Here is a 15,670-nt window from a genome sequence, read left to right on the forward strand (position 1 = left end):
AGCTGGAGAACTTTCTGATAGGAATTGAAATAAGACTCTCTTGGAGGATGGTTCAGTGGTTTCTTTTGCAGATGAAGGGTATAGCCCCAAATTACCACTTAAAGGACCCACTGATCTGATGTTTTGAGGGTCCAGTGCTGTTGGTAATGGATGAGCCTGCCTCCTATTGGGAGAGTCTGAGGTGAGGGCTGATATACACTGGCTAAGCTCTCTAGGAGGGAGTCAAAATGACTGCTGCTGTTTTGTTTGAGTAGGTGCAGAAGTTTTCTGTTACCTCTGTTGCCTCAGGTATCTTTGGGTAGATGTTTGCATAGACGCAGGAGGCTGACAGTATTTATTTTTGGAATAGGAACCTGTAGGAGCTTGAAAATGCCTGTAAGAGCTTGAAAATCACTTAGACTTCTGAGATTGTTGAGCTTTTGAGGAGGAAAGAGTGGTCATACAGTCAGTATGTCTTTTGAGTCGCCTCCTCTATACCAGTGGTTCCCAACCCTGACCTGGAGGACCACCAGGCCAGTTGGGTTTTTTGGAATAGCCTTAATGAATATGCAAGGGGCATATTTGCATGCCTGTCACCTCCATTATATGCAAATTTCTCTCATGCATGTTCATTAGGGCTATCCCAAAAACCCAACTGGCCTGGTGGTTCTCCAGGACAGGGTTGGGAACCACTGCTCTATACGATCTCCAAACAAGTCATCACCCATACAGGGTATGTTGGAAAGACAGTCTTGAAAGTTGGCATTCCAATCTGAGATTCTGAGCCAAGCATGTCTACACTTAGCAATGGATACTGCTGAGGTGTGAGAGGCTAAATCAAAGGCATCATATATAGAGGAGGCCATATATTTCCTGGTTTCAAGGAGATCATACCTGAGATGCTGATAAGTTGAGAAATGTTTATAGGATATGTACTTTTCATAAGTTGACATCCTCTGGACAAGGGACTTCATGTAAAAGGACATATAGAAAGTGTGAGATTTAGTATTTTGCTCATGAGCATGGAGCCATGGAAGACTCTGCAACCAAACTTATCTAGTGTACTGCCCTCTCTGCCCGGTGGAACACTAGCATAGGTTCTGGAGCTGTGCACTTTTCTTTAAGAAGGATTCCTCTACTAGCTGCCACACTATTGGTGTGGCAGCTGTGGTTTAAGAAACCCAGGGGCAGACTGCAGCTTGTAAAGAGAATCTAACCTCTTTGGAACCACGAAGGGGGGATTCCCAGTTCTTGAGCAAGGCCTCCTTCATGAGGTTGTGGAGAGGAACCTTCAGGCAGTGCTTGGGCAACTCCTTGTAGTCAAATGCCTCTCTGAATTCTGCATTAGGCTCTATTTCAGACTCCATTTTAATTGGAAGATCCTGTCCCATTTGTCCAATAAACTTGGAGAAGTATAAACTGGCAGGCGGCAAACTGATCATGCAGGGAAGACGAATCTGGATGACTGCCATCAGAGAAATCACCATCATACTCGTATCTGCTAGAAATATGAAGAGACAAGTCAGAATCATAGTCCTCATCATATTGTTCCATAGACCTAGAACGGTGGTGGAAGTGACAAGGGGAGCATCCAGCAGGTTGTCTGATCTCACTATGATGTCTAGGAGTAGAGCTGCAACCTCAGGAGGAGCATTGACATGGCTGCCAGGAAGGTCATCTAGAGGAGCATCAAGAGTCAGACAATGCGTTCTGCCTCCCAATGACAATGCAACTATAGACACAGGTGATAATCGCATGACATCAACATCTTATTAAGCGTACCTAATGCAGTGCAGGAGTCTGTAAGCAGCGGTCTTTGGTATCTCGCTTACCTTGCTCAGACTCACTCAAGGCTAAGGGCGTGTTCACAGGGTTGAGCACCGTGTGTGACTGCAGTAGTCCAGCTATCCTATTCCACAGCAGCATATTCAGATGATCTTGGAGAGAAGGGGCTTATACAATAGATGGTACATATGGCAGCTGTTTCTTGAACTGGTTGAGGTCTTTGTGAGGATAGCACAAATTGCTCTCAACAAAACTTATTTTCAGTGTGACACTTTTTGGTTATTGGTACCAAAATGGCCCCCACAGTGGCTTGTCTCTATGTATCTGCTTTTGAAGAGAAGTATCTATATCCCTCTGACCATTTTGTGAAGATGACAGTGTGGAAGCAATACATAGATGACGTGTTTGCAGTGTGGTTGGGTACAGCCACTGAACTGTCTGAGTTTATAGTGTGGCTGAACCAGTGTGATCAGAATTTAAAATTCTCTGCCAACTTCCATTTGCAACAGTTGCCTTTTTTGGGCATTAACATCTCAGTGTGCAATGGCAGCTTTAACACTACTATTTTTAGGAAGGCTACTGATCGGAACAACTTGCTGGGATATGAGAGCCATCATCCCAGACACTTACGCAGCAGTATCCCTATGTGTCAATTTTTAAGATTAAGACGTTTGTGCACTACCCACCAGGAATTCATGAGTAGAGCAGATGAAATGAGGGATCGCTTCCTTGAAAGAGGATATCCTAAATCTGTAATTAAGAAGGCATACAAACGGGCCTTACATCCAACAGTAAAATCGAGTGAAGCTTCTACAGTATGTGTCCTGCCATATTCTCACAAAGCATTCAGAATTAAATGAATTATTAACTCCCATTGGGGGATACTCCAATATCACACAATATTTGAAGACCCACCATGCTTTGCATACTCTCGGGGCTGAAATTTAAAACAGCATTTGATGAAAGCGCAATTTTGTTCTAGAAGTGGCAATCTCAAGATGAAACAATGGGACATGTTCTGTGTAACAACTGTAAAGTATGTCAATAAAGTCAATCTTTATGATATGAATATTCCAGAATGGGTGTGGACAAAGAGCCCTAATATAGCCACAAATTGCATATCTAGCGGGGTCGTTTATGTGGTCCAGTGCCCCTGAAATTTGTTCTATATTGGCCACACTATGAGGAGCATATCAGCAGAATTAATACCCGTGTATTGGAAGCCCCCATGGTCCAACATTGGGTGGACAATAACCACCCAATCTCAGCTTTGAAATACTCCATTTTAGAGGTTCCATCATTACCTAGGGGCGACAATTTATCAGAACGTCTACGTATTAAAGAGGAAAGTTGGACCTTCAAGCTGGGCACTTTACAAATGGGAGGACTTAACAGTGAGATAGAGTGGTGAGCCTTTCTGTAGAAAACCCCTCTTTGAGGACTAGGAAGGAGCCCCTTTTGCTATTTGTATCAGTATGATGGTGTTGTTTTTGCCGTTGAGAATTGGTGGAGGAGTTAGCTTTTCAGAAACGTCCTCTTACATTTTTTGGTGAGTACCCTCTGACTAGCCAGGATCCTTTTGCGATATTTATAAATATGAAACCTTTTAAGCATCATTTGAAGTGTTCTACTAAATTAAAATCTTGTATATTTATGTTTTCAGAGACAACACCACCCTGTGAGTTTTTTAAACTTAAAATTTGGTTCCCTGACGCAGGATCAAAACGGGCCATGTCGGAACCTCTGTCTATGATAAATCTGTTGTTCAAAAGTTCATAGTAGCATAAGAACAGTTTTTGACTGCTGTGGGCAGCAAAGAAAAGCATATTTACAGTATTGAAATATATGCAATGACTGGGTAGTGAGGCGGTATTCTTGGGGCTTCGGCCCCTTGTTTTTGCCTCTGTGTTTCTGAGCATATTTTTCTACGTTAAGAAATGAATGCTAAATTTGTATAAGAATAGAGTTTGATATTCTAGAGGAGTGATTTTCTGCCTTTCTTGATATCTCCAAAAGGTCTTGGCAAACTTCAACTCTCCATTACTTTTGTTTCTTAGTAAGCTCCTTCAGGACCATTTTTGCACACACCTTTCTCGTGCCAAGATTTTCAGTTAAGATTTTCCTATTTCTCTATCGATGTTTACTTGGTCTGCTATGCATCTCTCAGTCAGCCAATGATTTTGATGCACAATTCAACAAAGTTTTACAAAGTTTTCATCAGTTCTGCTCGTTACTTGCCGCCCTGACCTTTCTTCATCAGTGATGCTTTCTCTCCCCTCAGAAAAACATTTAATGCCATTTTCTTCATGGCATTATCGCCATAAACTTGGACTAACATGTCCCTGATTTCACTTCCACTCTTGCCAAGTTTAACAAGAAATTTAATGTTTGTTCATTGCTTTAATTAAATTTCTGACATTCTTGCGGTGGCACACAAAACACGCAACAACAATGAACACCACTCAGCAAGACACCGCCACATGTCGACATGAACACAGCTGTGAGACTTTGATATACCAAGGTTATGAAACCTTACTGAGTTGCTTGTATAGTGCTGCCAATGTAAGCACACGGAGGAAAGCTCGCAAACTTAATTGTCATACCTCATATTCTGACAGAGTCACTGTGCTCACATCACCTTCTTCCTCTAGTAACTTCATTGGCTCTTCATCTTCGCATATAGTTCAAACTCTTCTTATTGACCTACAAGTGCATTCATTCTGTAGCTCCTCAATATCTCTCCTCCCTTATCTTTCCCTACACTCCCTGGGAATTCCAATCATTGGGCAAGACTCTCTTGTCTGTGCCCTACTCTTCCACTATTAACTCCAGACTATGTCCCTTCTCTCTTGCTTCGCTATATACCTGGAACAGACTGCCAGAATCCATATGTCAAACCCCATTCTTGGCAGTATTCAAGACCAGACTAAATACCCACTTTTTGAGAATGCTTTTAACTCTTAACTTCCTCATCTTAAAGCACCCACTTTAATCTCCATCCTGGGCAGGTCATCTGGCATCCATTGCCCCAGGTAGAAAACTTAGATTGTGAATCAACTAGGGGCAGAGATACTACCCGAATATAATGTGTACAATGCTGCATATGCCTAGTAGAGCTATAGAAATTAATAGGGACTTGCGAGAGAGCCCGCCCCCCCCCCCCCCCCACTCCGCCACCTCTCACTAGCCTTCCACACACAAACACCCCTGAGACATTCCCCAGCAGGAGGGATTCCCAGTCCGTCCTTCTGGAACCCACCCCCACCCCCCGAGACATACCCCTGCAGGACGGATACACAGTCCCTCTTGCTGGAACCCCCCCTATGATCATCAGCAGTTGGGATGCCCACTCCCTTCTGCTGGAACCTCCCCTGCAGGCATGCCCCAACCCAATCCCCCCCCAGCCCACCCGTAACCTACCAGTACCTTTTTTATGTTGGCCAACCGGAGGGATGCTTACTCCCTCTGGCTGGCAGGCTTGCCTCCATAGAATGGCGGGCCTTCCCCTTCCCAGTGCATCCTGGGATACACCGGGGAGGGGTTCTTAGACCCTGATTGGCCAAGGCGCTTAAGGCCGTTCCCATAGGAGGGGCCTTAGGCACCTGGGCCAACCAGATCTTAGGCCTCCCAGTGCATTCTGGATTGCATTGGGAGTGACCTAAGACTCCTATGGGAGGGGCCTTAAGCACCTGGGCCAATCAGGAGTGCCCAATTCCTCCTGCCGCCATTCCCTCAAGACATCCCCCAGCAGGAGGGATGCTCAGTCCCATTCTGTGGAGGCAGGTCTACCAGCTGGGGGGAGTAAGCATCCCTATGGCTAGCCAACAAAAAATGGTACTAGTGGGGTCCAGGTGGGCTTGGAGGTGGTAGGGGTCGGGCATGCCTACAGGGGGGTTCTGGCAGGATCGACTGGGCATATCTCCTGCCGGGGGATGTCTCGGGGGGAGGGGGTCCAGCAGGAGGGACAGGGCATCCCTCCTACCGGGGCATGTCTCGAGGGGTGAGATTCCAGCAAAAGGACTGTGCATAATTCCTGCCGGGGGTTGTCTCAGAGGGGTGGGGGGTTTTCGGCAGGAGGGACTGGGCATCCCTCCTGCCGGGGAGATGTCTTGGGGGAGTGGCAGCAGGAGGAACTGGGCACTCCTGCTGACGCATAAATTCAGGAGTGGGTGGGGTAGCAGCTTTAGGGGTTCCAGCAGGAGGGACTGGGCATCCCTTTATCATTTTTGTCACTCTTCTCTGTACCTTTTCTAATTGCACTATATCCTTTCTGAGATGCAGTGACCACAATTGTACAAAATATTCAAGGCGCAGTCACACCACAGAACAATACAAAGGCATTATAACATTCTAATTTAGTTTTCCATTCCTTTTCTAATAATTCCTAACATTCTATTTGCTTTCATAGCTGCTGCTGCTGCACACTGAGCAGAGAGTTTCATCATGTCATCAACAATGACACCTAGATTTTTTTCCTGGCGGTGATGCCTAATACGGAACCTTGCGTCACATAGCTTTAGTTTGGGTTTTTCTTTTACACATGCATCACTTTGTACTTCCTCACATTAAACATCATCTGCCATCAGGCGAGGGTGAGATGCACCCAGGGCAGTGGTGCCCCTCCCCACCCTCTTCTCCACCCCACACTCCTTCCCCACCCCACATGTGCCCCCTTCCCTTCTTCTTTACCTCTTTAGCTTTCCCGGCATGAACAGTATCACCAACTTATTGCCCACATCAGTGTCGACTCTACCTCTGACTTCACTTCCTAGGTGTGGGACGTGAGCATCAGGTTGGAGTTGCTGCTTGTGCTAGCGAAGATCTACAGGTACATTGGGGGGAATGGGAAAGTGAAGACACATGCATGGTAGGGGGAGGAGGAGGGGTGCCAGTGCCCCCACCAATATAGCACCCAAAGCGGATGCCCCCACCCTTACTATGCCACTGTCTGACATTCTGATGTCTAGTCTCCTAGTTTTGCAAGGTTCTCACAATTTTTCACAATTCTCTTGTAATTTAACAACTTTAAATAACTTTGTGTCATCTGCAAATTTAATTACCTCATTAGATATTTTCATCTCTAGATCATTTATAAATATGTTAAAAGCAGTGTTCCTAGCATAGACCCTTGAGGCATTGGCATAATGAGGGAAGGAGGTGCCTGGGGCATTGCCACACTGTGTACCCACTACTTTTCTCCACCATTCAAGTGTCCCCGTAGCTCTTGAAATGTTCACTGGCACGAGAAGCATTTTCCATCTCCTGCTCACACTGACCTTGGCTCCTTTCTGATGTCACATCCTGGTCCCATGACCAGGAAGTGATGTCAGAAGTTTCAAATTTTATTTTGACTTGATGAATCGCTTATTTACTTTACTATGTGATTTACAAATTTAAAAAAGGTATAAGCATATACCAATTTAGTCATTAAATATAATGGGTTTAACTGACAGACTTACAGCAAAGGAAGGAGGTGGAAGATGCTACTCGAGCTGGTGAACAATTCAAGAGGTACATGGGGGGTGGACAGGAGAAGAGGTGCCAGCTCCCCTGCCAAGAATGTGCCTGGGGCAGTCTGTACTCCCCCCCCTCCCCTGTACTAAGCTGCTGCCATGGGGAATCACACTACCCTTCTCCATTGAGAATACCAACTTACCTTCTGCTGTTTCATCTCTCCGGGAAAAAACTTTCCTGCCAGATCATTTTGTTTCTATTGTTACTAAGTGATGATATTTGCAGCCAGACTGTAGGCTTAACGATGTTGTTTTCCATAACTACTATAAGAATATGTGCCTTTCATTAACCTTGTATATAATTATGAGTAACTCATGTGTTTACTTATGTATTAATGGGCTGTGTTTCTTGCTTGCCAGTATTGGTCTGTGCAGGCATACTCAACCAGGGCTCTGTCTACCTCTTGGATTGGGTCCTGGGGTTTTCTTTGGAGGAGTTTTGTAGATCTACCACATAGTCTTCTCTGTATTGCTTTGAAAAGCATTACCATCTGGATTTAACTGCTAGATTGGACATGGCATTCAAGGCATTGGTGCTGTCATCTGTTGCTTTGCTTGCCCACCTGGAAAAATTATGTTTTACCTGATAATCTTCTTTCCTTGAATCATAGCGGATGAATCTAGGGTCCCACTCTCAGTGTGTATGCTGTATTCTTTCTCAGCTTGGGTCTCTATTTAGGATTGTTGCTAAAGATTTGCATTTGTTTGTGGAAGTTCTGTTCTGTTTGAGTCATGTTCCTGTGAGGCTTGTTATCCTTCTGCTTGTTGTCTAAAATACTGTTTGACCAAGCAGCTCACCATCTTATATCAGAAATCAGTATTGCCCTAATCTCCACCTGTTGATAGAAGGCCATAACCCACTTGTCTCTGGATTCATCTGTGAATCAAGGAAAGAAAGTTATCAAGTAAGACATAAATTTTCCTTCTAAATGCCCATATCTAGTGCAGAAAAAAAATCAGTTTTCCATGTATGTTTTTCTTGATATAGACCCAATCATAGTACTATTGCAGTTCTAGCTTGGTTTAATGCTTGTTATAAGCTGTTCACAACTAGTCAAAGAGTTTATGAAAGAGCTATGTGGGAGAAATTCTGTAAATGGCATCTAAAAAGACAGGCGCCGATATCTTGTCATTCACACTTAGGCACCTATTACAGAATCACTCCTAATTAAAACTTAGGTGCCTGTAATGTAGGCTAGGGTTTTAAAGACCTACATTATAGGTGCCTAAATCCTTTAGAGAATCTCACCTAGTGGCACCTAAGTCCTTCTCTGCCCCTAAACACGCTTAATTTGGAGTTATACACCACTAGGCGCCATGTGATAGGCAGCTATCTTTTGTAGAATCATGCCTATCACCCAATTTGAAGCCAATTTACTAATTAAGTTAGGCACCTCTCTTTAGTCGCCTCTTATAGAATTTCCCCCTTTATGAATATGACAGTAATGAGCCGTGATTACATAAGAGACAATGAAAATCAGAATTAGATTATCCCTTTTTAAAGATTTTCTTTGAGGTGTTATTTAAAAAAATCTGAACTTTGGGCACAGATAATGAATAAATGCAGCCAGTGGAATTTTGACGTTTGGTTGTAGGTCTATCTGATTATGATTGAAATTGATAGAAATAATATTGAGACTCTATCTTTCTATATTACTTTTTTTCATTAACTTGAATGTCAGTTACCTCATAGACATATAACTTTTTAAATTTTAGGCATCTCATTAAGATGAGGAAACTATACCTAGTAACTGGTGAAGACCATTACATGCACGCAGAAACCTTGTTAAAACTGGGCTTACGAGATGGAAATCAGTGGAATGCAAACTATTTATACAACATCCAAGCTCAAATAGTAAAACCCTTGCTTCTGTACTGGTAGGAATAACACAAAATTACTGCATTTGCTTTTCAACTGGTCAGATGTAAATAATTTTTAGTTTTCAGAAATCATAAAAGAGTTCTTTCATTAAAGCTTAGCATGTGCTAACATACGTTAGCATTCGTGCCATGTGGCCCTTAGGAATAAAATAGAATGCACAGCATTTAGCATGCACTGAGCTTTGATAAAAGGGCCTTTAAGCTTATCTGGTTTTTACTAATCAGTTCACAGGTTTTTTTGCCCACTACCTTTGATGGAGATCAATCATACAAAGGATATAAATATCATTTGTCTCTGTTCTCATTACTAATTTGCCATGCAAAGAACACAGACAAAGCAGAAGGAGCTCAAAGAAGATCCACAAAAATACTAATAAGCTGAATCATGGCAATGAGAGTAAAGGAACTAAACATGTACAAGTCACTCAGAAAAGAGCTAGACATTCATAGATCACAGTCCAGCTTTATTTAATATACTGCAAATAAATTATCCAAACCTTTTTTAAACCATACTAAACTAACAGATTTCACCACATTCTCCGGTAACGAATTCCAGAGTTTAATTACACATAGTGTGAAGAAATATTTTCTCTGGTTTGTTTAAAATCTACTACTTAGTAACAGTGGCGTACCTAGCACATGTGACACCTGGGGCCCATCATTTTTTGACACCCCCCCATCTATATGAAAAATATGATTTTAGTAACAATCCACATATTGCACAACAAGAGTGTACCTAGGAAAAGGCAGCATCTTAAACACTGCAGTGAGCACTAGAACACCAACACATACATTGTAAAACTAAACAAGCCAGATCCCGCACTGTCAATTGATCCTGCAGTCAATGCCAACTGAAAACTATATTCTTTTCATACACACAGAACATAGATACACCCTCGCCCAATATGGAATAATCACAAACTAAAAATAGAAATATGTAGACAAAAGTTAAACTGAACCACCAAGAAACTAGACTCTGCATACAATGCAACACCACAAAAACAGTAACACATATCCTCTAATACTGTGCAAAATATAAAGACAGTAGATGAAAAAACTGATACATAACAATCACTACTTTACAAATTAACAAATAAAAATAAAACAAATAATGAGAAATAAGAAAATACAATTTTATTGGACTAATCCCCGTAAGCTCGGTCCCCATCCCCGCAAACCATCTGATTCTATCCACACAAGCCTTGAATTGTTTTATATTGAACTTATTATATTAAAGTATAAAAAGAAACAATATTTGGACAATTGTCAATTTATAAATCAGTGTCTTCTCCCCACTCTCTCTTCCCTATTTCCCTTCAGCATCCTCTGCCCACTCTCTCTCCATTTTCGTTCAGCGCACGCACATAAAAACAAGCTAGTAATTTTATATCATTTTCATTCTATTCATTCATAGAAATTAAAGTCTAAATAATGCCAGTCACATAACAAAACATGATTTTATAAAATTAATTCCCTGCACAGTCAAGCCTGCAAGGATTACTAGATGTCTTTCAGCAGCTTCCCGCCCTCCCTCCCCCTTACCTTCATGGCCAAGTCAAAATGATCTACCAACAATTAAATTTTAAAAACACAAAGCACACTATACGCAGAGAAAATGTTAATTATCATTTATATTCCGCAGGTTTTCAAAGAGGTCAAGACAGATGACTTTATGCAATGTTACCTCAGTAACAACTATACAAAAATAGACAAATATACCTCCTCCCTTTTTACTAAACCGCGATAGCGTTTTTTAGCGCAGGGAGCTGTGCTGAATGCCCCACGCTGCTCTCGACGCTCATAGGCTCCCTGTGCTAAAAACTGCTATTGTGGCTTAGTAAAAGGGGGCCATAGTGCAAAATATAGACAGCATATATAAATTCTCAAAACGGACACATTTTGATCACTAAATTGAAAATAAAATCATTTTTCCTACCTTTGTTTGGTAATTTCATCAGTCTCTGGTTGCACTTTATTCTTCTGACTGTGCATCCAATATTTCTTCCCTTCTTTCAGCCTCCTGTATGCTTCCTCTACTCCAGACCTCATTCCCTCCCCCAACTTTTTCTTTGTTTCACCCTGCCCCCTTCTTTCTTTCTCTCTACATGCTCCCTTTCTTTCTCTATGTCTGTCTTTCTCTGATTCCGCGCCCCATTTTTTCTTTGTTTCTCCTTGCCCCCTTTCTTTGTTTCTGGCTCCCTGTCCCCCCCCCTTTCTTCCTTCCTGCCCTCCCCCATGCCACCGCCGCCGGGGAATAAGCTGCTGCCGCTGCCACTGCCGCCATCGGGAACAGGCCGAGATCTCCCTACTTCTCTTCCCCACGGGGCCGACCAACTCTCACCGCCCAACGTCAATTCTAACATTGGAAAGGACGTTCTGGGCAGCCAGGTAGAGATTGGATAGCCAGAACGTCCTCTCGACGTCAGAATTGACGTCGGGTGATGAGAGTTGGTCGGCCCCACAAGGAAGAGAAGCAGGGAGATCAAAGAACACGGTGCCGACCTGTTCCCCGATGGCAGCGGTGAGAAGGGAAGGGAAGCAGGTTGGCCACCCCTGCTCTCAACGAGCCGCCTCTAGGGAGAACAGTGGAGGGTGGCCAGCTGTGCACCCCCTTGGGACGTGCACCCGGGGCGGACCGGCCCCCCCAGCCCCCCCCCCTTGGTACGCCACTGCTTAGTAACTTCATCACATGCCCTCTAGTCCTAGTATTTTTGAAAAGAATAAACAAGCGATTCACATCTACTCTTTCCACTTAACTCATTACTTTATAGACCTCTTATCATATACCCCCTGAGCTATCTCTTCTCCAAGCTGAAGAGACCTAGCCGCTTTAGCCTTTCCTCATAGGGAAGTTGTCCCATCCCTTTTATCATTTTCATTATCCTTCTCTGTATCTTTTCTAATTCCACTCGTATCTTTTCTCAGTGACAACAACCAGAACTGCACACAGTATTCGAGGTGCAGCCGTACCATAGAGCAATACAAGGGCATTATAACATTTTCATCTTCCTCAATGTCCATCTGCCCTTTTGGGTTATGGGTAAAAATACACGTGTTATAACCACTTGTGAGTAATTTTACCTGCAAAGAGAGTGATCCATTTTCTTTGGGCTTTTTCAGCAGATAAACATCTATTTACTCATGGGAAAAGCTTTGAAATTGACCTTTTATTAAATTATAATTGTATTTTAAATGTTTTCAGATCAAACATTGTTATGCTGTGGTCCAGATCTATTTCAGTAATATATAAGCTATGGGGCTCATAATCGAAAGAGAAAAACGTCCAAAAACTGGCCTAAGTCAGCACTTGGACGAACATTTCTCAAAAACGTCCAAGCGCCGATAATAAAACTGGGTTTTGGACGTATTTAAGAACGACCTAGGCCTTCATAGTACCGCTCAACGTCCAAAGCTAAACGGGGTGTTTTGGGAGGCGTGTCGAGGGCGGGAGTTGGGCGGGACGTGGGCCAGCTTAGACTTAGTCGTACAGCATTTATAACCGAAAGTTTAACAACAGAGTCTAGACGGAACTTGGACGTTGTGACTTAGACCATGTAAAACATGGTCTAAGCCACAAAAACCCACCTAAACTCACCAGATAAGCACTGCAAACACATAAAACAGCCCCCCCCACACACACTACCCCAGTGATCACCCCCCCCCCATAAAAATTTTATTCACAACTTCAAATTTCAGCCTTCAGACCATCATCACCTGGCTGCCTGGCATAGGAAAGTCTAGTCGTCCAGCCCAGATGCAGCTTAAGTCGTCTTGGGGGTGGGTTAGGGACCTATGGAGAGGAGGACCCATGCCCATAAGCCCCTGTAATCACTGCATTGATACTGAAACATGTGCACTGCCCTATACACCCCAAAAACCCTTTTTGACTGGCATATAAGTGGCTCCTGCTGCCACACGGACTATTGGGGTGGTCTAGGGGATTTTGGAGGTGGTTTGGGGGGCTCACCGTCACCTATAAGGGAGCTGTAGTGAGGAGAAGCCATGGCACCCTTTTTGTGAAGTTCACAGCGGTGCCCTGTAAGGTACCCCACTATTTAGGTAGCATGTCTGGGTGTGCAGTCCATCACTTTGCAGACCCCTCCCACGTTCAACAGGGCTTGTTCTAGGCATTTTGGACTTGGACGGAATGTTGGACGGAAATGTGGTATAAAGATGGACGATTTAATGGCTTGGACGATAAGATTGGCAGGACATATAATTAGACGATTTTCGAAAGTAAAAAAAAGTTGGACGTATCTTTCGAAAATGTATCTTAGGCTCTTTTTAACTTTGGACCACCTGCAATATAGACGTAAATGGACTTAGACGTCCCTTTTGATAATGCCCCTCCACTCTTCTTGCAACCTCTGGGGGAAATTCTGTAACAAGGTGCTCTATTATAGGTACTCCAATACAGCATGGGGAATGCTTCCTCTATAACAGCATCTTGGTGCGCCAACACCATTATAGAAAACTAGAATAAACCCATTGGCGTGTCTAAATTTAATCACGACTAATTATGCCTACTGGAAGTGTACAACCATATCCATCCAATTCTCTTCTTAAATGTATTCCTCCTCGCATGCACCCAGTTATTGAAGTGCCCTAATCATACGATGCATTTGAAGGCAAGTCATGCTCTGTTTGTTGAATGTGTGGTGTTTTTGTTTTTTTTTTAAACTCTTATAGGGGTCCTAGGTATTGTTTGTCCCAGACTTCTTCACCATATATTAATGAGGCACTTAAAATGTGGCAGGATCGTCAGCTGAGACGAAAGAAGAACATTAACCCTTTCTTGAAATCAATAACATTATTACCAATGAGAACCAAATCTAATGTACAAAGGATTTCTTCAGCACCGTCACGGGTAAATAAAGTAATTCCTGTATACTGCTTACCATGTAAAAGCTGGAGTTACTTCTAGTTAGTATGAAGCAATTAATAGACTATACCCTAATCGATAATTTATCAAACAGGTTATAAAATTTTATAAGACTAGACTTTTAGGATGTCATGAAGGTTTGTGTGGCATTTACATATGCTGCCATTTGCAGGTGTAAAATATTAACACAGTCAATTTTAGAAAAGCCACTACTTATATATCTACACATCCACAACATGTACAGAGACATAATTTAGGCAGGTCTGAAAAGGGTATATGTATATACAGTATTTTTCGCTCCTTAAGACGCACTCACCTCTAGAGGAGGAAAAAGCAAGAAAAAAAATTCTGAACCAAATGGTGTGTCTAGTGATAGGCCGGGACAGGGTACAGGACACATCTAGTGATGGGCATGTCTAATGGTAGGCAGCCCCAAGCCAGCCTGCCCAGGCCAGCCAGCCGCCAGCCCCAAGCCAGCCAGCCAGCCAGCCCACCCCAGACTAGCCAGCCAGCCAGCAAGCTCCAGGCCAACCAGCCAGCCCTGAACCATCCAGCCAGCCCAAGGCCAGCCAGCCCCAAGCCAGCCAGACAACTCCAGGCCAACCAGCCAGCCAGCCCCAGGTAAGCCCTCCCCTGTACCTTTTAAAATTCTGCTCAGCTGCTTCATCTGGCTTCCCTCCCTCCCTCCCTGCCTGCCACGGCAGCCTTCACTCTTCCGGGTTCCTCCTTATTTCCCAGCCAGCGGCGATACAAATCAGCAGACATCAGGAGCAAGCTTTACACTCTCCTGCTTGGCCCTGCACTGCTTTCCGGTTGGCTGCCATAAGTTCTCGCGAGTCCCAAGAGAACCTATGGTAGCCATTTGGAAAGCAGCGCAGGGTCGAGCGGGAGAGCGTAAAGCTTGCTCCTGATGTCTGCTGATTTGTATCGCCGCTGGCTGGGAAATAAGACGAAGGTGCTGGACCACCAGGTAAAAAAGGGGGAATGGCGACGATGGATGGACAGACGGATGGCGGGGGTTAAAAAAAAAAGATGGTGCGGTGGCAGCAGGCAGGTGGGTGGGTTTAAAAAGGTGGTGCTGCGGCAGCGGACGGGTGAGTTTAAAAAGGTGGTGTGGCAGTGGGTGGGTTTAAAAATGGTACTGGGGGGAGGGTAACAAAATTTGTACCTTCGCTTCATAAGACGAACCAAGATTTCCACCCATTTTTGGGTGGAAAAAAAGTGCATCTTATGGAACGAAAAATATGGTATTTCCTATTTTGTAAAGGAAATACACTTCTACTTCATTAAAATGTAGACATCGGAATTTACACCTGCTTCAAGGCACATTTGGGAGTACTGGTCGACAAGTCGATGAAACTGTCCATGCAATGCGCAGTGGCAGCGAAAAGGGCGAACAGAATGCTAGGAATGATTAAGAAGGGGATTATGAACCGATCAGAGAAGGTTGTCAAGCCGCTGTACCGGGCCATGGTACGCCCTCACCTGGAATACTGAGTCCAGCACTGGTCACCGTACATGAAGAAGGACACAGTACTACTCAAAAGGGTCCAGAGAAGAGTGACTAAAATGGTTAAGGGGCTGGAGGAGTTGCCGTACAGCGAGAGATTAGAGAAACTGGGCCTCTTCT

General features: G+C 43.8%; 1 protein-coding gene across 3 annotated transcripts in view; it reads left to right on the forward strand.

Annotated features, from left to right (window-relative positions):
* Positions 1–15,670, forward strand: part of RGS22 (regulator of G protein signaling 22) — a 475,118-nt gene that overhangs the window by 154,533 nt on the left and 304,915 nt on the right. For all 3 annotated transcript variants that reach the window (XM_033934655.1, XM_033934656.1, XM_033934657.1), the window contains exons 9-10: positions 8,994–9,155; positions 13,848–14,025. In XM_033934655.1, coding sequence (XP_033790546.1) covers positions 8,994–9,155; positions 13,848–14,025 — 340 coding nt within the window. The remainder of the gene's footprint in view (positions 1–8,993; positions 9,156–13,847; positions 14,026–15,670) is intronic.

Source organism: Geotrypetes seraphini, chromosome 2 (genome assembly GCF_902459505.1).
Source record: "Geotrypetes seraphini chromosome 2, aGeoSer1.1, whole genome shotgun sequence".
NCBI lineage: Eukaryota > Metazoa > Chordata > Amphibia > Gymnophiona > Dermophiidae > Geotrypetes > Geotrypetes seraphini.